At 38.4% G+C, this 26,383-nt stretch overlaps 1 protein-coding gene across 2 annotated transcripts in view; it reads right to left on the bottom strand.

Annotated features, from left to right (window-relative positions):
* The window catches only part of LOC124794718, a 229,240-nt gene that overhangs the window by 49,803 nt on the left and 153,054 nt on the right, over positions 1 to 26,383 (bottom strand). For both annotated transcript variants that reach the window (XM_047258303.1, XM_047258302.1), the window contains exons 17-19: positions 16,724 to 16,897; positions 14,757 to 14,861; positions 10,740 to 10,844 (exon numbers count right to left, since the gene is read on the bottom strand). In XM_047258303.1, coding sequence (XP_047114259.1) covers positions 10,740 to 10,844; positions 14,757 to 14,861; positions 16,724 to 16,897 — 384 coding nt within the window. The remainder of the gene's footprint in view (positions 1 to 10,739; positions 10,845 to 14,756; positions 14,862 to 16,723; positions 16,898 to 26,383) is intronic.

The following is a 26,383-nucleotide window of genomic DNA, read 5'->3' as shown; positions in this document are numbered from 1 at the left end:
ATTCCTGGAGTAGAACTGTAGCCTCTAAAACACACGCAAAAACTGGCTTCGACATACTAGCAAACATTCATGAACAAGGTGCAATGCACTGAAAAGTCAAAAACTGGATAGATTTAGAAAGATAATCCTTCCATTCAAGATGGCCGCCAAGTGAGATCACAGGTATTATCTTCATCTGCTAAAAGAACTTATTTAAGAGGAAGTAGTGTGAAATTTAAACTTTCTTTGTTTTGTATACTTGCTGTAGTGTCCATTCTTGTCGTTGTTGTTGTGGTCTTCAGTCCTGAGACTGGTTTGATGCAGCTCTCCATGCTACTCTATCCTGTGCAAGCTACTTCATCTCCCAGTACCTACTGGAGCCTACATCCTTCTGAATCTGCATAGTGTATTCATCTCTTGGTCTCCCTCTACGATTTTTACCCTCCACGCTGCCCTCCAATGCTAAATTTGTGATCCCTCGATGCCTCAGAACATGTCCTACCAACCAATCCCTTCTACTCAAGTTGTGCCACAAACTTCTCTTCTCCCCAATCCTATTCAATACCTCCTCATTAGTTATATGACTTCCTGACACTTAAATCTATACTCGATGTTAACAAATTTGTCTTCTTCAGAAATGCTTTCCTTGCCATTGCCAGTCTACATTTGATATCCTCTCTACTTCGACCCTCATCAGTTATTTTGCTCCCCAAATAGCAAAACTCCTTTACTACTTTAAGTGTCTCATTTCATAATCTAATTCCCTCAGCATCACCCGACTTAATTCGACTACATTCCATTATCCTCGTTTTGCTTTTGTTGATGTTCATCTTATACCCTCCTCTCATGACACTGTCCATTCCATTCAACTGCTCTTCCAAGTCCTTTGCTGTCCCTGACAGAATTACAATGTCATCGGCGAACCTCAAAGTTTTTATTTCTTCTCCATGGATTCTAATACCTACTCCGGATTTTTCTTTTGTTTCCTTCACTGCTTGCTCAATATACAGATTGAATAACATCGGGGATAGGCTACAACCCTGTCTCACTCCCTTCCCAACCACTGCTTCTCTTTCATACCCCTCGACTCTTATAACTGCCATCTGGTTTCTTTACAAATTGTAAATAGCCTTTCACTCCCTGTATTTTACCCCTGCCACCTTCAGAATTTGAAAGAGAGTATTCCAATCAAGATTGTCAAAAGCTTTCTCTAAGTCCCATTCTTGTCACACAACTGAATATTAGCGTCCCAGAAGAGCTTGTTCTTGAAAAAACTTAATGTTATCTGAAGTCCCGATAATCGTGGCATAACCCGAAATTTTGCATGACATAAACACAAAAAAATTCTATTCAAGTTTTCTTGATAAAGCAAAATTCATTAAAAAAAAGACAGCTACTAGTTTCAACAGTGTCTGTTGTCACAATAAATGTGTAATTAATGTTTCTAAATTGTATTTAAATAAATCATTTCATATTGTTTGCTAGTTAGACAGAATCTAGGCCTAAATTTTCCGAGTTATAAACATTTAAAAACCAGAACAAAAATGCTTGAAAATGTAAATTCTCTAAAAGCAAAGTAATTACTAATTCATTCTTCTGTCATTGTATAAGCACAAAAACAACAACTGCACATAAACCTTTGCATCGTTTTTTGTTTACACAAAGACAGTTTCGCGTCCTTGACAAACTTAAAACATTCTTTAAACTTAATTATTCTTTCAAAACTGACCACGAGTGAGAAATGTGGGAGCTGTTATAGAGTAGTGAGTAGAGGGATTTGTTGCCAAACTTGTAGGAAATATTTTCACTGTGGGAGGAGGGGGGGGGGGGGGGGGATGCAGTGGGGAGAATTTTGGGAGAACAAAAGAGGCTCTCTCCTGGAACTGCAGAGTATGCAGTAGGAGCATTCTGATTGGGGAACAGGAAAGGAAAACCTGTGCCCTTCAGGCGTAGTTGGAGGAAGCAAGGAAGGAATTAATAAGGAACAAGAGACATAGGGTGGAGGAGGGTGGTTGAGAACTGGCAGCTGGTAGGAGGATAAGAAGAAAGAGATCGCAATCTGACGGTTCTGTCATCAACACCAAGAACAGGTATCTACCACTGCCAGAGTTAAGTGGAGAAGAGCCTCAGGTAGAACGAGGAGCAGGAAATGTACGGCACACTTCAACTGAGGCCAAGAAGCCTAGGAATCTACAAAGTGTTAGGAAGAAGAAAGTGCTGCTGCTAGGTAGTAGACATGGGTGAGGAGTAGGCCCTCAGTTACAGGAAACTTTAGGGGCAGCATACCAGGCCACCAGTATCTTCAAGCCAAATGCAGGGCTAAGTCATGTTATAGAGGACCTTGGGTCTTTATGTAAGGACTTGACAAAAGAGGACCATGTAGTGATAGTTGGTGGGGCAGGAAGCAGTTTGGACAGGGATGGAGCATGTGATGTAGATGGTGACTTGGACAAGACAGCTCCCCCAACTCATGGCATCAACATAAACTTTGTTGAGCTGCTCCGGCGTCATGATCAACCACACCTTGATGGTGCTGTGAAGTGAATCAATGTGGGGTTAGGGATGGCTCTGAGGGCAGCCAACTTTGCTCATGCTTTTCTGGTGCCCGTCGGGACTATCAACAGGTGGGGTTTCACTAGGCATGGCTTACACCTAAACAGGACTGGGTAGGGAAGATTGGAACAGCTGATTCTTGAAAGTATAGAGAGTGGATCTCGGGGCCACACATGGTCAAGTACCTGTTGTTATGGGTATGAAAAGTAAGTCTTTTTTAATATAAAATCCAGACAACAGGTTCCCCTACCTAAAGAGTATCTCCAGCAGTTTAAAAAATACTGAAACAATCGCTCCCAAGACAGATTTTAATACTCCAAGTATCGCACATACCAGTGTCACAAAGAAAAACAAACCATTGGCAAGAGAAACATGGGACATTTCATAGACTTAACAATCCTCCATCAAAACATGAAATCAATAAAAAAAAATACAACTATTGGAAGTTGTGCTCCGATATTTGAACTGCACAGTAGTTTGTGTTACTGAGCACTGGTGTAGAGACACAGAAATCCAACATGTAGTATTATCATAGTGTGAAAGGGCAAACTCTTAATGCAGAACTGCTTCAAGAGGTGGAGGATCCTGCATTTATATCAGAAAAGGAACACAGTTCAAATCAAGACAGGACCTCAGTACAGAAAGTGAAGACAAACACTTTGAAATATCAGCTATTGAATTAACAGGGCTTGATAGCCCCAGGAAATTAACCATTTTGTGTGTGTATAGATCTCCCATTGGTAGTGTGGACATTTTTTTCCCCATAAATTAACAGAAGTTCTAGATAAGTCTTGAGTAGAAAGATCAACATAATTCTGTGTGGAGACATTAACATCAACACTAATATCACAAATGAATCCAGCAGCACCCTCATCAATATCCTTCAAAGTTCTGGCATGTCCCTATTGGTCAATAGTGCAACAAGGGTTACTACAATGACTGCATCAGTAATTGACCATGTGGCCACAAATCTGGGCAGGGAAAAATTTGATGTAGCTGTAAAAGATCTTGAACTATCAGACAATCTCTGTCAAATAACAACAGTAAAATCTGGCATTGAATCATTCTCTAAACTACAAGCCAACAAACGACATTTATTTATTTGTTTATTTATGTCTGCTTGTGTCTGTATGTGTGGATGGATATGTGTGTGTGTGCGAGTGTATACCTGTCCTTTTTTCCCCCTAAGGTAAGTCTTTCCGCTCCCGGGATTGGAATGACTCCTTACCCTCTCCCTTAAAACCCACTTCCTTTCGTCTTCCCCTCTCCTTCCCTCTTTCCTGATGAGGCAACAGTTTGTTGCGAAAGCTTGAATCTTGTGTGTATGTTTGTGTTTGTTTGTGTGTCTATCGACCTGCCAGCGCTTTTGTTCGGTAAGTCACCTCATCTTTGTTTTTATATATAATTTTTCCCACGTGGAATGTTTCCTTCCATTATATTTATTTATTTATTTATTTATTGTTCCGCGGGACCACATTTAGGAGACGTCTCCATGGTCATGGAACAAGTCAATACATGAAATTATAACACGATTGTAGAAACAGATAAGCCGTTAGTTTAAATAAAGAAAATCAAGAATGTAACACTGGAATTTGCTTAATTTTTTAGCTCTTCCAGGAGCTCCTCGACAGAATAGAAGGAGTGAGCCATGAGGAAACTCTTCAGTTTAGACTTAAAAGTGTTTGGGCTACTGCTAAGATTTTCGAGTTCTTGTGGTAGCTTATTGAAAATGGATGCAGCAGAATACTGCACTCCTTTCTGCACAAGAGTCAAGGAAGTGCATTCCACATGCAGATTTGATTTCTGCCTAGTATTAACTGAGTGAAAGCTGCTAACTCTTGGGAATAAGCTAATATTGCTAACAACAAACGACATTAAAGAAAATACATACTGTGAGGGCAATGTCAAAATTCCCAGACTATTGAATAGGGGTCGACAAGAGGTTTTCGAACTTACACCATACATAGCTCGAACAGCCCGTTTTTGAGCCAAAAATACCCTTTTTGAATCAGAAGAATTACCCCAAAAATAATACCATATGACATAAGCGTATGAAAATATGCAAAGTATACTACTTTTCGTGTTGAAATGTCACTTATTTCAGATACTGTTCTAATGGTAAATAAAGCGGCATTTAGTTTCTGAACAAGATCCTGAACATGGGCTTTCCACAACAGCTTACTATCTATCCGTACGCCTAGGAACTTGAACTGTTCCGTCTCGCTTATAACATGCCCATTCTGCCTGATTAAAATGTCAGTTCTTGTTGAATTGTGGGTTAGAAACTGTAAAAACTGAGTCTTACTGTGATTTAACATCAAATTATTTTCCACAAGCCACGAACTTATATCATGAACTACATTATTTGATAATGTTTCAATATTACACACAAGATCCTTCACTACCAAGGTGGTGTCATCAGCAAACAGAAATATTTTTGAATCACCTGTAATATTAGAAGGCATATCATTTACATAAATAAGAAACAGCAGTGGCCCCAGCACCGACCCTTGGGGAACGCCCCATTTAACAGTGCCCCATTGGGACTGAACATCATTACCACTCTCAATATTGCGGAGGATTACCTTTTGCTTTCTGTTCTTAAAGTAGGAGGCGAACCAATTGTAAGCTACTCCCCTTACTCCATAATGTTCCAACTTCTGCAGTAATATTTTGTGGTCAACACAGTCAAAAGCCTTCGTTAAATCAAAGAAAACACCTAACGTTCGCAACCTTTTATTTAATCCATCCAAAACCTCACAGAGAAAAGAGACTATAGCATTTTCAGTTGTTAAGCCATTTCTAAAACCAAACTGTAACATTGCATCAGTTCCATTAATCTCACTGTAGTGGTGTGTACTGTTAAAAGATTCAATTCCTGTCACTGACTGGAAGATGAGTCACACGTCTGGGCTGCATTATTGTGCAAAATATGTGAATCATTGAGCGACAAGACCTGTAGGTAACATTATGTACACTAGCATGAATTTGTTAACTTTTGATTACAAACGATAGAAGGAGTAAAGGTATCCTGCCACTGTAAACTGAGATGTTGAGCCATCAGTAGGCACACCTGACATGAAACCTCACCCAGTGGAGCAGTAGCACCAGGACAATGTAGATGGCTGGGGAAAATGTACACACACAGATGTATGTATATTTTGTATTATCTCTGAAGGAGAATGTTATGCAAAAGCTCAGCAATATTTTTTAGTTTGGCTTATACACCTGTTCACTGCTCACACCTGAGCTATATGACGAGTGGTGTAAGGGTACAGATATCAATCCTGTCCCAGACAGATCGAATCTACTCTTACGCATCTCTGATTCAGCAAGTTAGCATTGCTGACAGGTAAGCCCCTTCATAATATAACGGTGCAGCAAGTTGGTTTAACAAAAAAAGAGCAGCAATTTACAGTGGTTTCTTTACTATTTGCAGTGTTGTTATTCCAACTATGATTTTAATCATCATATTAACTTTTGATTATACTTAATGTCAAATTTAAATTGTATTAATTTTCATATTTATATTATATTAATTATGTGCGAATGAATAATCAACTAACTTACATGTAAGTTGTTTATATTTTCTCTTATTCACAACGAGCCCATTTCGGCAACTTACCATCATCAGGTGCTCTGTAAATACATAGATAAACGATGGTCTTAATATAATGGTTTTGTAACAATGATCTGAAAATTTATAATATATCATTAGGTGATTTACCATACACTTAACATCGTTGCTGTCGTGTTCTGTCTGTTATGGAATTATTACTGTCTCCCAGGTGTACAGTTGAGGTGTATGTCAGATGTTGCTTGCTTTCCATATATGTTACTTTTCTAACAGCTTGGATGACACTGAGTCAGCAATGTTACATGTTTACATAGTTACTATTATAAACAGTTTATGTGAGGAATTCAGTTGTTTATTATTATAGGATTCTTTCTAATTATGTTTTTGACTAAAGTTAGTTTTAGTTTTATTTGACATTGTTTTGTTAGTTTCGTGTTCTATGGTGAATTTCATTTTGGGGTGTAATTGATTCAGTGCGTTATGTATATAATCTACGTCAGTTAAGTTATTGGATAAAGGATTAAAGTATACTATCAAACCTAGATTTCACAATAGTGTACAAAAACAACTAATAGCATCTGCAAAAATAACGCTAGACTTAGCAATCTTACCCATAAAACAGCAGAATGAAATTACTACCAAAATCAGGAAAAGCTATAATACCTATTCAACAACAGAACACTACGTCGAATTAATGCAAAATTAACGAATAACAATTTCCTGGCAATTAAATCAAATAAAGGCAATAGTCTAGTTATCATCGACAAAAGTGACTACATACAAAAAGATAACGATTTCTTTGGTAGCAATGGTATCACACAAATCAATAGAAACCCCACAAACAAATTTGCAGCCCAAACCAAGAAAACCGTAAAAGCATGTCATACAATACTTACAGAATATGAAAAAATATATGATAAGGAATTCTAGAACTTTAGTCAATAAAATCAAGGACATAAACAATACCCCCCAAATGCAAGATTTAGATCTTTCGACATTACTAACTTACACACCAACATCCCAATCCAGGAAGCAAGAGATATCATTGAACAAAACCTACTCAAGTACAGAAATTTTGCAACTAACAAAACTTGTCTTACAACAAAATTACTTAGAGTTTGTTAATAAAATATATACACAAAAAGATGGAGTCGTAATGGGATGTAGTATTGCTGAAACCATAGCTGATATAATCCTTAACAGCTTGGAAGAAATTTTTTTCGAAACAAAAAACACAACTAATCAAAAATCTTATACTATTACAGATATGTAGAAGACACTTTAATGCTTATAGAAGGTGAAGGTAACTTAACTGACACAGACGATACACACAGAGCACTGAATCAATTACATCTCAAAATGAAATTCACCATAGAACACGAAACTAACAAAACAATTAACTTCCTTGACCTAACTATTAAGAACACTAACAATAAACATTGCTGCAAAATTTACAGAAAGCCTACCACAACAGACTGTATTATCCATGCACACTCATGGCATCCAAAAGCCCACAAACTCGCATTCTTCCACACAATGCTGAACAGATTAATAAATTTACCGCTAGAAGACAAAGCAATTCAAAGGGCAATAAAAATCTTAGAATACATAGCCCAGCAAAATGATTATGACCCCAAAATTGTAACACAATTATACCACAATAAAACACAACCTGAAAGACACAATATACAGAAAGAAATAACACTAAACTTGCACACAAAGAAAAAGAAGGAAACAAAATACCAGTATGTAACCATGACCTATCTAGGAAACATTTCGAACAAAATCAACAAATTATTCAACAAAACCAACATCGCATCTGCATTTCAAAACACACACAGCCTCAGACACGAAGGCAGCTCGAAAATTCCCATACACAACAATCCCGGCATTTACAAAATTTTCTTCTAATATGTCACAAATTCTATATAGTGCAAATTGGTAGAAACTTCAAAATCAGATATAAAGAGCACACATGAGAAAGTGAAAACAACCCATCCAAATTTTTTCAACATTTACAAGCAGAGAAACACTATGTAAAACCCATAAACAAAGCATTAGAAAACCTCCATATTATGCAAAAGGGAACGTTGCTGAACATCCTTGAGGAAATAGAGATATACGAGGTGCGGCTAGAAAAAAACCGGACTGATGCTGGAAAAAACATTTATTTACAATTTCATGTTATCTCCTTCAATGTACTCTCCTCCTCGGTCTCTACACCACTCCATACGAATTTTCCACTGTTCATAGCAATGCTGCAGATCATTTTCGGTAAGTCCATACATTACTTCCGTCGCTTTTTCTTTTACTGCTTCAACAGTCTCAAATCTAGTTCCTTTCAAAGCTGACTTGACTTTAGGGAAAAGAAAAAAGTCACAGGGGGCCAAATCAGGTGAGTACGGTGGATGATCTAAGATGGGAATGTTGTGTTTTGCCAAAAACGTCTTCACTGACAATGCACTGTGAGCTGGGGCATTGTCTTGGTGAAGGATCCATGACTTTTTTCTCCACAAATCGTTCCGTTTTCTCCGTACACGCTCACGTAGGGTAGCCAGGATGCTAATGTAGTAATGCTGATTCACTGTTTGTCCCTCTGGTATCCAATCAATGTGCACAATCCCTTTGATGTCAAAAAAAAACAATCATCATTGCCTTGAATTTCGATTTTGACATTCGTGCTTTTTTTTGTCGTGGAGAACCAGGAGTTTTCCAATGCATCGATTGGCGTTTAGTTTCGGGATCGTAAGTAAAAAACCACGATTCATCGCAAGTAATAACATTTTGTAAGAAGGTGGGATCACTTTCAATGTTTTCCAGGATGTCAGAACAAATCATTCTTCGGCGTTCCTTCTGTTCAATTGTGAGACACTTTGGAACCATTTTTGAACACACTTTGTTCATGTTGAAACTTTCATGAAGAATCTGCCTAACACTTTCCTTGTCAACTCCTGTTAACTCAGACACTGCTCTGATTGTTAAACGGCGATCTTGTCGAACAAGTTTACCGATTTTTTCAATGTTTGCATCAGTTTTTGCTGACAATGGTCTGCCAGTGCGAGTGTCATCACTGGTGTCTTCGCGGCCATCTTTAACTCGTTTAAACCACTCAAACACTTGTGTTCGCGATAAACAATCATCACTGTACACTTGTTGTAACATTACAAACGTTTCACTTGCAGATTTTCCTAGTTTGAAACAAAATTTGATGTTAACACGCTGTTCTTTCTGTACACTCAACATTTTCCGACGCACAGACAAAACGTCAACTACTTAAAACAGACGCCACGGACAGACTGAGTGCAGGAGGCAGATGAAACTCGAGCAGTAGGCGGAGCGAGAGTCACGTGACAGGCCACGCGACTTTCAGCCTTATTGCATTCGTTTTATTGTTTCACCAGTACTAGTCTGGTTTTTTTCTAGCCACACCTCGTATTCCCATGCATACAGCAACTCAACAAATTTACTGAACAAACAAACCGACCTAAAGTGCAAAAAGTATACAGAAAGCTTTATTCACATTATAAATTGGGAAAACGGGTAAAATAATAAAATCAGTGACTCTAAACAACACATATCCATAGTAACAGCAATAACAACACGAGCAGTATAAAACAGAGACAGAACACCAATATAAATCATAGACAACATTTATTATGAAAAAATTAAAAATGTAAAATAAAGATGTCAAATAAAACTAAAACTAACTTTAGGTAAAAACATAATTAGAAAGAGACCTATATGAAAAAATAATAATAATAAACAACTGAATTTCACACATCAATTTTTTATTATGGTAACTATGTATACATGTAACATTGCTGACCCAGTGTCATCCAAGCTGCCATAAAAGTAGCATATATGGAAAGCAAGTAACATCCGACGTACATCTCAACTGTACACGTGGGAGTAAGTAATAATTCCATAACAGCCAGGACATGACAGCGATGATGTTACATGTAAGGTGAAACACATAATGACATATTATAAATTATCAGACCATAGTTACAAAACCATTATATTAAGACCATTGCTTACCTATGTGTTTACAAAGCACCTTACAATGGCAATTTGCCAAAATGGGCTAATTGTGAATGAGATAAAATATAAACAACTTACATAGCAGTGTAGCTGTCTATTACTGACAAATAATATTGTTATTAAAAGACATATTTTGCACTGCGAGCCCCAAAGAACTAAAGTAACTTACACTACTTAATCGAGAAACTGGAGGTAGAATGTTTGTCAATTTTACACCTCTGCATTTATGGTCGAATTTGAAATAACATTTACTTACCAAATATAATTACCCAACTAATTACTTTTTTTGTGTGGAAATAATGTATTTTGGTAATCTGAGGTTAAAAAAGTGTGGTCAAAAGCTGCAGGAAAGCATTCTGTTCAAAGCAAATTCTACATTATTTACAAGTATGAATAAGTATGAATGCAACATCAAGTTCCTTAATAATGAATATCCTAAAGATTCGGATATACTTGTTTCCATAAACTAAACTGCCTGATTATTCTTTGAGTTAATTCTTATAACATGAAAACTTATAAAAAGCTATACCAGCAACCACAAATGGTGAAATAGTAATGACTAAAACCAATCACAATTTTCATTACTCACAGTTTGCAGCTGTTCTTGATGTTTGGAGCCACATGACAATTTGGTAACTTTACGGTTTTTGAGCCACATCCTCTCCCACACTTCAACATGACAGACTTCTGTCTCCTACAATATATACTATCATTAAATTACATACATGTATCAAACATCGAACACACAAAAAAATACTGTACAATAGTTTATACAGTTTAGGCAGTCACTAATTGGCCACCAGCAGTGATGTGCCTGTAACAAAGTCAAGAATGTGGAAATGCAAAATCTCATTATCATAGCTTGGAGAGAACACCCCTACAATCAATGAAACCTATGTTTAGGCTAAATATGAACCCAAATGATGTATTGAAGTCTCTTTTTATACAATCTGAGCAATTATACTACAATTCTTACAGTATCATTAGACAAACATGATAGTATTATGAAAAGAATAGACTGCTATTCAGCACATAGAGGATGTGTTGAGTCGCAGACAGGCACCACAAAAATACTTTGCATGTGCATGTGCGTGCGCGCACGTGTGTGTGTGTGTGTGTGTGTGTGTGTGTGTGTGTGTGTGTGTGTTAACACATGTCACTGTATGCCTGTGTGACTGCGTGAGTGTTTAGAAGAAAACCTTTTGGCCGAAAGCAGTTTTTTGTTGTGCCTCTGTGCGACTCAACATGGATTTTCCGTTGCTTGACAAACAAGATAATTATACGAAAATGAATTCATAATCATAAAATAACAAATAAATTATGAGGCCTACTTACAATAAAAGATCAGTAGTTGATCAATAGATATGCATACAATATGAACACGTTTTTGAAACAGTCATGGCTTTAAACTGATGCACAATATATATTAAGAATCCAGAAACAAGAGGGTAGGAAAGAAAATGAGGAAATATTGTATAATTATGATCACACATGAAATATATGAAGGATATTGGCCCAAGAGAGGTACACTAAAATAGGGCAGACTCGATTTTGAGAATGGACTGTGACATGTACCGTGATAACAACAAAAGAGAGGGGCATAAATTGTAAAGTGGGAAGTAGAGGCCACTGAACATAAAAGAGAGATTAAAAAAAATCGTGCAGACAAACATTCCACTAATGCTGTTACAAATCGCACTGACTACCAGGCCAAAGACCACAGCCAATCATGACTCCTCCACCTATAAACTCTGCCAGAGTAATCCCATCCCAGAAATCCAACAATACCTCAAATCTCTGCTTAAAGTCTTAGGCCTTTCCCAGAATCTCTCCCCTGAATCCATTTTTCTCCTCACCCCCATCACATACTGCACTGTTCCCACCTTCTACATGCTCCCCAAAATGCACAAATCCAACAATCCTGGACGCTCACTGTAGCTGGTTATTGTGCCCGCAATGAAAGAATTTCTGCCCTCAACGAACAGCACTTCCAACTCATTGCCTGTAATCTAGCGTCCCACATCAAAGTTACTAACCACTTCCTTCACCGACCCTCTACCATCCCCACCCCTTTACCTCTTGGATCCCTATTCGTCACTGTTGATGCCACTCTCCTATAACCCAACATCCCTAAATCCCATGGGCTTAGCGTTTTTCAGCACTACTTTTCTCACTGTCCTTCACCTTCAAACGCACTACCTCATTCTTCACACGCCGTACTAACTTTACCACAATTCACAACTACTACTCCTTTGAAGAGAAGATACGCAAACAAATCCATGGCACAGACATAGCCACCCGCATGGAACGCTCCTAGGCCAACTTGTTTATGGGACAGCTAGAGGAGATCTTTCTAGTCTTCTGAAATGCCAAACCCATAGTCTGGTTCAGATTTAGTGATGATACCTTCATGATCTGGGCTCAGGGCCAAGACACCCTACCCTCATTGCTTCACAACCTCAACACCTTCTCTCCCATCTGCTTCATCTGGTCCTCCTAAACCCAGTGTGGCACCTTCCTGGACATTGACCTCCTCCTCTCTGATGGCTCCACCCACACATTTGTCTGCATTAAACCCTCCAACCACTGGCAGTACCTGCATTTCAACAGCTGTCATCCATTCCACACCAAAAAATCCCTCCCATACTGCCTGTGGACGGTTTATCTGCAGTGACGAGAACTCCCTCGCACAGTACACTGAGAGTCTCACCAGTGCCTTCATAGACAGGTATTATCCCTTAGACCTAGTCTGCAAATAGATCTTCCATGCCATCCCCCCCCACCCCCCCTCAATCCTCCCACCACACCCAAGGACCAGCTACAAAGATGTGCCCCCTTTGTCACCCAACACGTATCACCAATGCCCTGAAATGGACATCCTACCAAAGACCCTTCCCACCCTCCTAAAGTGATGTTCTGTTGCCTAACTAACCTCCACAGGTTACTAATCCATCACTATGTCACTCCCAATACCAACCCCTCGCCACAGGGATCATAATCCTGGGGAAGACCCAGGCGCAAGACCTGCCCAATCCACTCACCCAGACCTTCCTAGTCCCGTCCCATCACAGGCTTATCCTAAGCCATCACAGGCCAGGCTACCTGTTGTCATATACCAGCTCTGCTGCAATAATTGCACAGCTTTGTATATTGGTATGACTACCAACCACTGTACAACAGGATGAATGGCCACTGCCTACCTGTGACCAAGAGCACAATGTGCAACATGCGCTTGATTTCAATGGCTGCTTCACTACCTTAGCCATCTGGATCCTCTCCTCAACACCAACTTTTCTAAACTATGCAGATGGAAGTTATCCTTCCAACACATTCTCTCCTCCCGAAATTATCCGGGCCTCAACCTATGGTTACCTACTGTCCCCACACCCTCTGTCCTGTCACCTCCTCTCTATTCTCATCCCCCCACTCTCTTTCTGTGCAGCCTTCTGCTAACACGCCCACCAGTCTTTCCCCTTCCCTGCTCCCTTTCCCACAGCCTCCCAACACTGCACCTGCTAGCAGTCTTGTCCCTCCACACTCTGCCACACAACACTCTTTTCTGCCCCCACCTGTACTCTGCTATCCCTTCCCATTACCCTTCCCCGACCCCTCCATATTGCTGCTTCTATTCTATGTGACGACTGTATTCCAGTCCGTGCTGCCAGAGATGATGGTCTTGTGTGTATAAGGTATGCTTGCTTGGGTGAACGTGTGTGTGTGTGTGTGTGTGTGTGTGTGTGTGTGTGTGTGTGTGTGTGTGTGTGCGCGTGTGTTTTCCTTTTCTGAAGATGACTTTGGCCAAAAACTAATGTGTGTCTTTTTCTTGTACCTGCCTGCAATTCAAAGTGTCATCTTTACAGTGAGTAGCAATCTATCTTTTCCTTATATTGTTGATATTTCAATTAGGAGCTTCCACTGGTTGAATGTGTATTTTGTTCATAAACAACTTGATGATCAAGAGCTCAGCGAGGGTTTCAGTATTCTTTATGTACCTGCCAACTGTTCAGTGCCTCTGCCGTATGGTGACCTTTTGCAGCTTCCACTGTTTATGCAATATTGTTATGAACACCACAATTATTAGCATTAAACTACAGCACTCACTATTTATTATTCCACGAGTCTCTCTCCATCCAACAGCTCTCTCTTGGTTGCTGACTGTAACCAGTGTTCTGGAAGTATGATAAAAGACAGAGGACCTCACAATCTCCTGCCACAATTTCATTCTCTCTGTACACTTTTCATTGTCCTATGGGATGCTCTTTCTTGCCCACTTCCCCAAATGTACTCGCCCCCTCCCCACCAACCTGTTCCCACACACCTCTCATTGCTACAGGAAATGCAAAAATGCAACATATGGTCCTGAAAGGTTGAGATTTATTGTTTATCTCTATGTGTATATTAAACATAGAATGCTTCCATTCTTTGTGATATGTAAGGCTCCATACTCCTCCCCCTCTGGCCCTTCCTCCTCACCCAAATGTTCTTCTTCCCTTTCCTATTGCCGCTTTGCCCGAACAGACTAAACTTAGCAGCAGTCATAATTTGTACTGTCTTAAACTCTAGCAGAGTTATCAGAAACATAATACTGCAGATGATGCAAACTTACTGAATTTTCTGACAGCTTGCATTCTTCATCAAGATGTTTATCTCTCTTTAAGCAGTCTGTATCTGCAATTTCCAAGTCTAAACGATACAGTTTTCCTTCAACGACCTGAAAAAAAAGTGTGGGTCACAACAAAACTTGGAATAACAACAAATGTTTATTTAACGTCACAAAAATGCCTATGAGACAATTCTAAAAGATGGTGTAAGTAAATTTAGCCACAACATCCTAATTCAGATCATAATATGAAAATAATTTCAGCATGAAATTTTACATCAAAACATGTATATTAAAAACATGCTGTTACTAAATTATTTCCCAGGGAGTTATCATCACCTATGTCTCACGAAAGACGGAAAAAAAAACTGAAACCTAACTTTTGCAGTAAGTGTTTACAAAGCAACAATTTTTTTTCCTAGATTAATCTACTTCCAAACCTATATTCTACAACCACCTATCATTATATGATGACAGGTACTTTTAGTACCACTATAATGTACTATCTTCCCTACTCCAACCATGAATGAAATTTACTTTTATAAGATATGACAAACATTATAATATCCGTAATTGATATAAGCAGGCATTCTCTGGACGTTCTGTACATTATGCTGTTCAGCCATATGCACCCATATTGTTCCTTCATGTTTTCTAAGATCATCTACTCACCTCCTAGTAAGTCATGTTGGTCTTTTCTTGTCGTTTGGAATTCTGTAAGGAACTTACTTTGCCAATCTACATCCATTCACTCCATTTCATTTCCATTATATCCATAATAAAGTTTTCCATTCTGGGATGTTCTCTGATCCATTTACTGCTTTTCTTCTCTTTCCTAGCATCTCTCTGCTGCTTACTGAGCAACCACCATTTGAACGGCTTTTGCATTAAAAGCCAATGTTGTCATTTCCAGAAGTAAAAACTAGTAATGCACACAGATTGGGAACTTTTCTTTCTTTTCTCACATACCAAAAAATTAGTTTTGAAGGCTTTTTTACCAAAAGCCATTTTTACTCTTCCATTTATTTCTTCTGCTGTCCACTGAGTTGTATTCAACTGCCTCAGACACAACAGTACAACTGGTTCTGTGGCTTTATTCATAATTTTTACTAATTTCTTGTCATTGTGTTAATTCTGCAGTGTCTGCTTTTCAGGCCTGCTTTGAAACTTTTTCTATTCTGATGAGGCATTCACTGTTGAAAGTTTATCTTCTCTAGAAGTAACAGTACAATGGCATCAGCAAAATGAAGGTTTTCGCTCATGTTGCATTTACAAACATTTCTTCTTCATTTTCCCAGTTTAAGGATCTGAAAACTTCCTCTTGTTAGTGCAGAGAATTTATGTCCAGCTTCATCCATCATCACATTTTGGAAATGTTTTCCATCTTCAGTATCCTCATGCTACACATTGTTACTCAATGTATTTTTTAGAAAGCCAAAACTATTTTGTTCACCATACACTGCTTAATCTATTGGAAGATGCTGAACTTGCCTTCTACTTGAATCGTAATAAGTGTTTCACTAGAGATAGAAAGTGACTTCATTCAGAACTTCTCTTTCAAGAAAAGCATCAACAAAAATTAAGTAAACTGGAGTTTTTACTACATAAATAACACAGCTGCACTTTTGAACACACACTTGCACATCAATGAGGTGATGATGGAATATATAATTATTATTGCAGTTTTTGATAAATAGATATAATGAAACAACAGTTTTTACAAAATCTTCCTAACTTTGAAACTATAATACGTGGTATATGGAATTGTGATTGTTTTAACTCTCTGATCGCTAAACACAAAAGCATAGTTAGTTAAAAATTATGTCTTTGATATTGTTTATAGTTATAAGTTATTAACTTGAGGAGATTTTGTAACTTGACTGACAATAAATATATTATCGTGATGATGATGATGATCATCATCATCATCATCATCTCCATCATCACTTTCTGGCTTCATGTGCAGAAATTACCTGCGATTTTGCACCTAAGATCTTGACAATCTTTTTCTTCATAGCAGAGTTTGACGCTCTGTCAATTGCTTTCAGTGCAAAAGAAGCAACATCTTTGATGACTGTGTCACCCACATCTGCTTTAACTGAACCACCATGGATCAGTGGGTTCGGCATAGCCATCTGCATAGTTGCCTGCATAACAGATGACAATCTGTAATACACCTATTCTGTATTATGTAAGCTAACAGTTAATATTCATTCCTTTTATTTACAGTGATGTGATAAAATAAATGTTTAAAATACAACTGAAAAAGTGTGCTTAAGATAAGAACTGGATTAATTTTGCATGTTATATCACGGCAATTATCATCAACTACCGGAAGACTTCTTAGAATATTATTGTTCTCTGAAAGCCATATGATGTATGGTGGAGGGTGCAGAGAGCACCAGTACCACCCCCACCCAGACGTTTTCCATTCACTAATGGTATCCAAGAAGAAAAACTGTTGGTACCCTATTGCATAAGCTCAAATTTCACTAATTTTAACATTGAGGTTATTACAAGAGATTCATGTTGGAGGAAATAGGAAATTTCTCGGTTTTATTTGGGATGTGGACAGCTGGATTTCTGAGAGCAAGACTCTCCACAATGAACGTCTCTCTTAACGTCCCCCAATGCTGTTTGTTGAGAATTCCTGTGACACACACACACACACACACACACACACACTGACACTGACAAAACCCAAGAAGAATCAGGAAAGCTACTGTTTTTAACCTGTTTTATTTCTTCCATTAATCCTACACCGTAATGGTTCCAGGGTGATGAACAGTACCCAAGAACTGGTTGAACATGGGTCTTGCAAGCGTTCAAAGCAAGTGTGAATCACAGTTCACAAGGAAACCTCCAATAAATTTGGTGCTGATACCTGCCTTCCCCATCAGTAAATTTGTGGGGTTGTTCCACGTTAAACTGGCCAGACAGAAACTATTAGACCCTTGTAGGTGTTACTGATTGTAGCAACTTATCACCAGAATGAAATTTTCACTCTACAGCGGAGTGTGCGCTGATATGAAACTTCCTGCCAGGTCCGGCACACAGTTTTAATCTGCCAGGAAGTTTCTTAACTTACCATCAGTTCCATAGTCAAACAATATCGAATCTTATGACAAAGTAGGTTCTTGCAGTGACAGTCTTAAATAAATCAAACAATGGAAAATCCAGGATGGAATGTAACAATATTATGAGAAGGAAAGTTGCTACTCACCATACAGTGGAGATGCTGAGTCGCAGCATCTCCGCTATATTGGGAGTCTTAAATAAATGTTTCACATACTTCTTGCAACAGAGAAGTAACAGCACTCAAGATCACTACCAATGTTCTGCAGTCATATACATCCAGATAATCCCTGGTATCTTAGGGAAGTTCCTGACTTTGTGACATCTCCATGACATAATTCAGCCAACTAAATAAAGTACCTAAGGACCTATTAAAACCTCCTAAAATGGTGACAGAGAAAATCATCAAAAGCTTGATATCAAATAAAAATATGATGTGGCATGAATCTTGTGCAGCATTTATTTAATATCAAATCTTTTCATGTATTTACACACATAATAAGTATTATAGTTTCATAATAAACAGAGGGACAAACATACATTTGAACCAATGTGAGGATATCTCAGGTTTTATCAACATGACTGATTAACGGCCAATATAGACTATTTAGTAAGCGCAAAGATGTTGTCAAGAGCATTTATTGTTAATGCACTGGTAATAAAATTTTCATTCTGAATAAAAAATTAATTAGAAAAATATCTACTTGACAAGCAGAACATATCAACAGACACAAATAAATGATGAAATGTTCACTCGCTACTTGAATCAGTTGACTCTTCATCTGAAAAATGCAATGATTAAGGATTGGAGGTAGCATGTAAATCTCATTCAGGATGGGGTAAAAAATGTGCTACCAGAGTGTTCTAATGATGACTGAATTTTGAGATATGATATGAATATATATTTGTATGTAACTCATCCATTTATTTAAGGATGAAGATATAAGCAAAGAATGGAAAATCCAGGATGGAATGTAACAATATTATGAAAAGGATAGTTGCTACTCACCATATAGTGGAGAAGCTGAGTCGGAGATAGGCACAACAAAAAGACTGTCACAAAATAAGCTTTCAGCCAACAAGGCTTTTGTCAAAAATAGACAAGACATATACATACACATATGCAACTCTCTCAAACATGATGCGCGAGTGTATATATATGTCTCGTCTATTTTTGACAAAAGCCTTGTTGGCCGAAAGCTTATTTTGTGACAGTCTTTTTGTTGTGCCTCTCTGCAACTCAGCATTTCCACTATATGGTGAGCAGCAACTGTACTCTTGTGGTCTTCAGTCCAGAGACTGGTTTGATGCAGCTCTCCATGCTACTCTATCCTGTGCAAGCCTCTTCATCTCTGAATAACTATTGCAAACTACATCCTTCTGAATCTGCTTAGTGTATACATCTCTTGGTCTCCCTCTAGAATTTGTACCCTCCACACTTCCCTCCTATACTAAATTGGTGATGCCTCAGAAAGTTTCCTACCAACGATCCCTTCTTCTATTCAAGTTGTGCCACAAATTCATCTTCTCCCCAATTCTATTCAGTACCTCCTAATTAGTCACATGATCTACCCATCTAATCTTTAGCATTCTTCTGTAACACCACATTTCAAAAGCTTCTAAGGTCATCTCAATTAAGCGAGTTGCACTAACTGTACAACACATTTCTGTTTTCACATCATGCAGAGGCTTTGATATAATTGATTGATTTTCAAGGACTTTTTTCTTTAATTCTTTTTATCGTCTTTGGATCAACCACTTCATCATGCACAGACTGCAACAGTGAGTTGTTGCACTGGCATCATTCACCAGTATCCAAATTGGCTAGTCGGTGCACTACCATTACTTTGTAATGCTCCAGTTTGAGTCTGGGCACAGCTCTATGAGCAGATTCTGCCAACATGTCAGTTTGTAGAGCTAAGTGGCACACTGGTTTTCTTGAACTTCTTTCCAAGTCTGCTCTTTACTCCTCTAATCTACTGTCTGTTAAAATGGTGAAAGGTGTAATATACAATATGTACAAGAGCCAAGAGGGAATAATAAGAATGTTTGACCAAGAACGAACTCAGATTAAAGAGGATATATGACAGTAATGTAAACTTTCGCCCCTACTGTTCAATCTGTACACTGAAGAAGCAGCGATGGAAATAATCGAAAGGTTCCGGAGTGGAATTAAAATTCAAGGTGCAAGGACATCAACGATATGGTTCACTGATGACATTGTTATCCTGAATGAAAATGATGAAAAATTACAAGATCTGCTGAATGGAATGATCAGTCTAATGAGTACAGAATACAGACTGAGAGTAAAGACGAAAGTAATGAAAAGTAGCAGAAATGAGAACAGCGAGAAACTTAACATCAGGATTGATGGTCACAAAGTAGATGAAGTTAAGGAATTCTGCTACCTAGGCAGCAAAACAACCAATGACGGACAGAGCAACGAGGATATCAAAAGCACACAAGCACTGGCTCAGATAAGTCTATTAGTATCAAACATAGGCCTTAATTTGAGGGAGAAATTTCTGAGACTGTACATTTGGAGCACAGGATTGTATGTTAGTGAAACATGGACGGTGGCAAAATCTGAACAGAACAGAACTGAAGCATTTGAGGTGTTGGGCTACAGACGAATGTTGAGAATTAGGTGAACTGATAAAGTGAGCAAAGGATTATATGGAAAACACTGACAATGAGAAGGGACAGGATGATAGGACATCTCTTAAGACATCAGTGAATGAATTCCATGGTACTGGGAGCTGTAGAGGGCAAAAACTGCAGAGAAAGACAGAGACTGGTATACATTCAGCAAGTAACTGAGGACGTAGGTTACAAGTGCTACTCTGAGATGAAGAGGTTGACACAGGAGAGGAATTGGTGGCAGGCCACATCAAACTGGTCAGAAGACTGATGACTAGACACCTTTTTCCAAAGCTGTTTCACAGAGGAACACCGCACTGCAGTTCCTTCTCTAAATCCTTGCACGAATGAAAAAATGGCTGACATAGATATAAGTATCCAAGGAATAGAAAAGCCACCAAAATCACTCAACAGAGGAAAGTCCACTGGACCTGACGGGATACCAGTTCGATTCTACAAAGAGTATGCGAAAGAACTTGCCCCCCCTTCTAACAGCCGTGTACCGCAAGTCTCTAGAGGAACGGAATGTTCCAAATGATTGGAAAAGAGCACAGGTAGTTCCACTTTTCAAGAAGGGTCATCGAGCAGATGCGCGAGACTATAGGCCTATATCTCTGACATCATCTGTTGTAGAATTTTAGAACATGTTTTTTGCTCGGGTATCATGTCATTTCTGAAAACCCAGAATCTACTCTGTAGGAATCAACATGGATTCCGGAAACAGCGATCGTGTGAGACCCAACTCGCTTTTATTTGTTCATGAGACCCAGAAAATATTAGATACAGGCTCCCAGGTAGATGCCATTTTCCTTGACTTCCGGAAGGTGTTCGATACAGTTCCACACTGTCGCCTGATAAACAGAGTAAGAGCCTGTGGAATATCAGACCAGCTGTGTGGCTGGATTGAAGAGTTTTCAGCAAACAGAATACAGCATATTGTTCTCAATGGAGAGACGTCTACAGACATTAAAGTAACCTCTGGCATGCCACATGGGAGTGTTATGGGACTATTGCTTTTCACAATATATATATATAAATGACCTAGTAGATAGTGTCAGAAGTTCCATGCGGCTTTTCGCGGATGATGCTGTAGTATACAGAGAAGTTGCAGCATTTGAAAATTGCAGCGAAATGTAGGAAGATCTGCAGCGGATAAGCACTTGGTGCAGGGAGTGGCAACTGACCCTTAACATAGACAAATGTAATGTATTGCGAATACATAGAAAGAAGGATCCTTTATTGTATGATTATATGATAGCGGAACAAACACTGGTAGCAGTTACTTCTGTAAAATATCTGGGGGTATGCATACAGAACGATTTAAAGTGGAATGATCACATAAAATTAATTGTTGGTAAGGCGGGTACCAGGTTGAGATTCATTGGGAGAGTCCTTAGAAAATGTAGTCCATCATCAAAGGAGGTGGCTTACAAAACACTCATTCGATCTATACTTGAGTATTGCTCATCAGTGTGGGATCCAAACCAGGTCGAGTTGACAGAGGAGATAGAGAAGATCCAAAGAAGAGTGGTGCATTTTGTCGGGTTATTTGGTAAGCATGATAGCGTTACGGAGATGTTTAGCAAACTCAAGTGCCAGACTCTGCAAGAGAGGCGCTCTGCATCGCGGTGTAGCTTGCTGTCCAGGTTTCGAGAGCGTGCGTTTCTGGATGAGGCATCGAATATATTACTTCCCCCTACTTATACCTCCAGAGGCGATCACGGATGTAAAATTAGAGATTCGAGCATGCACAGAGATTTTCTGGCAGTCGTTCTTCCCGCGATCATACACGACTGGAACAGGAAAGGGAGGTAATGACAGTGGCACATAAAGTGCCCTCCGCCACACACTGTTGGGTGGCTTGCGGAGTATAAATGTAGATGTAGATGTAGGCTCAAAAAAAGCTACGTCAGCTGCCACAATGTAGAGCACTCCCAGTCTGCCTATGGGAATACTGGTTTCTGTGCAAAGGCAAGTAGTATAATGCTTGTATTGTATTTGAAACACACTGTACACACAAACAAAAATGATTACAGTCTTTTGGATATTAGTCACAAAACGGTTGTACAAACAAGTAAGGGTAAATTCATTTATCTCGAATAGTAACAAAATATTAATCATGACTATAAAATACACATTAACATTTCCTTTATGACAGTTATGTTACTTTTTCACAACTGCATGCATCAAATTTGACAATGACATTGAAATTATGATTATGGGCACACAATTACCACAACCACAATGCAACTGCATTCCAACAATTTCTTTTAAAACATTATTGGTAATAAATGTAATAAATGTACGCTTATTGAGTTAACTATTGCCAACTTAGTTCTCAAATTTCTGGTCAAAATCGTGAAGCGTTGCACTTGGTTGTGAAAACAATATGGTAAAAATGTATTCATAAAACTAAATAATATTTACTCTTACGATCTGTCTTAAAAATAATTATGCATTTCAGTGTTAACTTTAAGGGTTTGTTGTACAGCAAGACACACAATAGTGACACGACATTTACAAAATGATTAACACATACTCAGAAATTGGATTCATTTTACTGGCAAGAACTCCATAATACTGGGTGGATTTCCTAGAACAAGTTCCCAAAATAGCATACAACACACAGATTACTATTTAAAAATGAAATTAATTAAACTGTTATCTAGGTTCATTGTGTCCTTACAGAAATAAAGAATATCTAGAAGCCAGACATTAAATCCTCCAAAATAAGAAATAAAAACAGAGGAAGCTAACCTCTTAACCACTTGTAAGTAATTACTTATTACATGTATTATGTTTCTACCATTTCTTCCGTTTTATTTCTGTTTCAGGTACCTGCAGGAATCCTGAAGGAAATAGAAAAAGAACTGTGCAATGAGAATTGAAGAGTTACATTAAAATAGGGTTTAAGAAAAGTGCTCATGTTTTGATATTGTGTATTCATACTTAGGCATTTAAATATTAGTGCTTTTGTTGAGACAAACAACAAATCTCTGGTCCCTGTTATTTATCGTTTCAGTCATGTTTGATGTATTTTGGAGCTGGACTAGTTTGTGATTTTCAGCTTATATTTGCTTCAATTTCCCACATTGTGTATTCCTTCCCTTGCACTCATACAAAGGCAGAAGTAAGGTGAAGGACTGGAGCAGGTGTGAGCTGAAGGAGATGTAGACTGGTATAAAACTTAATTTGGCTCCAAAACATGTAGAATGTAACAGAGAAGATAGGCAATAATAAAGGAGGACCTTTTAACCTCAAGTAAACTCACCTAAATGTCACAATCATGGTAACCACTTGCAGAAATGTTGGCTAATAATAGTGATTTTATATATGCTAAATCTTTTTTATTAGTGTTTCTTATTTTATAGCTTACATGTCTTGCTGTTTTTATATATTTTATTTTTGCCTGTATGACTAACTGCTTCTTTATGATGAGCTTCTCTTTGTACAACAGTTTCATTTAATTGTTAAATTTTCTTTATTGATGTATTTTTTGTTTGGGTATGTGTAATCTTTAGGTGTTAATATTGTTGTATAATATGATCCAAGGACAAATAAAAGTACTACTGTCCCACTAACAAGGGAAATCACCAACTTGACCTCGTATTTTGAGGAGGAAAAAGTACATGCGCCGTGTCAACCTCGGCAATCAAACCCACAAAAAAAATTCAGGTGGTAATTACAATAGGAGGCAGTACAACCTCCTGAACATAAAACTTTTAAACATGGGCACACAATAGTTCTCAGTCACTATGCTCTGCGGCAGCCACTTAATGCCCGAGTGTGAAGGACTGTACAGAAGAGTGAGTGAGAGGTTTAAGACATACTGTTTTGAGATTGGTAACAGGCTTTGTTCACTGTGTCCGAGTGTATGATTTCTAACCTACAGGTGGTTCCAGAGATCTCTTTGCTTTAAACACTTTCCTATTGTGATTCACAAATACCATGTAAATGAATTAAATAAATGAATATGGTATTTAAGAAGTAGCATAGCATTATTCAATTATTAATGCTACTACTGTGCATTATTTTCTTTGGATTTTAAAGCTGGCACTACAGTGAAGTACATTTGCAGGAGATGCACAATTCTTCAATGTGACTGGTGTGGTTAAATTATAAACTGAAAATCATTAACTTAATTTACAATAATTCTTCAGTTGATTAGCTTTATTCATTTTGATTTTGCGACGTACATGCAGCTGCAAAATATCAGCATGAGAATATTTTTAAAAAATGTTGAACACATACTTTCATGAGCTTGACATATTACATGCTCATATTACTTACTATTTTTTGCTTACAAGGGAACCTCCCCATTGCAACCCCCCCCCCCCCCCCCGCCTCCTCAGATTTAGTTATAAGTTGGCAGACCGGGTAGGCCGTGAAAAACTGAACACTGATCAATCGAGAAAACAGGAAGAAGTTGTGTGGAACTATGAAAAAATATACAAACTGAGTAGTCCATGCACAAGATACGCAATTCAAGAATAATGTGAGCGCAGGTGCGCCGAGGTCCCGTGGTTAGCGTGAGCAGCTGCGGAACGGGAGGTCCTTGGTTCAAGCCTTCCTCGAGTGAAAAGTTTACATTCTTTATTTTCACAAAGTTATGATCTGTCCGTTCGTTCATTGACGTCTCTGTTCACTGTAATAAGTTTAGTGTCTGTGTTTTGCGACCGCACCGCAAAACCGTGTGATTAGTAGACGAAAGGACGTGCCTCTCCAATGGGAACCGAAAACATTTGATTGCAAGGTCATAGATCAACCGATACTTCCAAAGGAAAACATATCTGATATATTCTATACGACACTGGTGGCGGCATGTGCGTCACATGATAGGAATATGTTGTTGACCCACCTAACTTGTACACTTGGGGAATGGGTAAAAAGATTCTCCTACCTTGCCCGATTTAGATTTTCTTGTGCATGTGATAATCATTCCCAAAAAGTGATGAAAACTTAAGAATTTGTCACATAAACTGAAAATAAAAAATTAAACTTTTCAGTCGAGGGAAGTCTTGAACCTCGGACCTCTCGTTCCGCAGCTGCTCATGCTAACAACGGAACCACGGTGCTCCTGATCTTACACTGTCCTTGATATTGCCTATCTCTTGCATGGACTATTCAGTTTCTATATTTTGCTTATTTTTTCATAGCTCGACACAACTTCTTCCTGTTTTTTCGATTGCTCTGTGTTCAGTTTTTCAAGGCCTATCCACTGTGCCAACTTATAACTAAATCTGAGAGGGGTGCGATGGGGAGGTTCCCTTGTTAGAATAATGTGTTCTCAAGTGAAATTTCAAAGCATGTTGGGCAGATGTGCCTACTTCCCTTCCCCCACCTTCAACATCCTGCAAATTGGAGAGCCCTAGTCATCACTTCGCTGTACAGTACTTCATGCTTGGGACAAGGTGGCTGCAGCGGGGCAGAGTGAGTGACAAACAGCCAGTGCACACAAAAGTTTACAAACTGTACTTTCAGAAGATCATAACTGCATACTATCAGAACTATGGCCCAAATTTCCAGACAGAATTGACAGCTGGGGCTGATAACTCACAAGTATACTTTTTCCTCCTTAAAATATGAGATCAAGTTGGTGATGTTTCCTTGTAAGTACTATTGCTTAATAAAGCTGAAAGCCAAAACAATATGTTACTTGTCAAAACCTTTTCTATTGTGTACATCAATTTGTCATAGGATTTCACATTACCATCATACAAGGTGTTCGGAAATTCCTGTTACAAAATTATAGGAATTGCAGTGGAAAGTGAGTACATAATATTTTGAGTAGTAACTCTTGTCTGGAAACATCATCCAATGATGTACAGAGCGTCAAAGTTACAGGCATCGGCACCTGTAAATGTTTGTATATACAGGATGATTCTGTGATGATGATACAAACTATCAAGATGATGGAG

This window comes from Schistocerca piceifrons, chromosome 4 (genome assembly GCF_021461385.2).
Source record: "Schistocerca piceifrons isolate TAMUIC-IGC-003096 chromosome 4, iqSchPice1.1, whole genome shotgun sequence".
Taxonomy (NCBI): domain Eukaryota; kingdom Metazoa; phylum Arthropoda; class Insecta; order Orthoptera; family Acrididae; genus Schistocerca; species Schistocerca piceifrons.
This window is presented reverse-complemented; position numbering and strand designations above follow the sequence as displayed.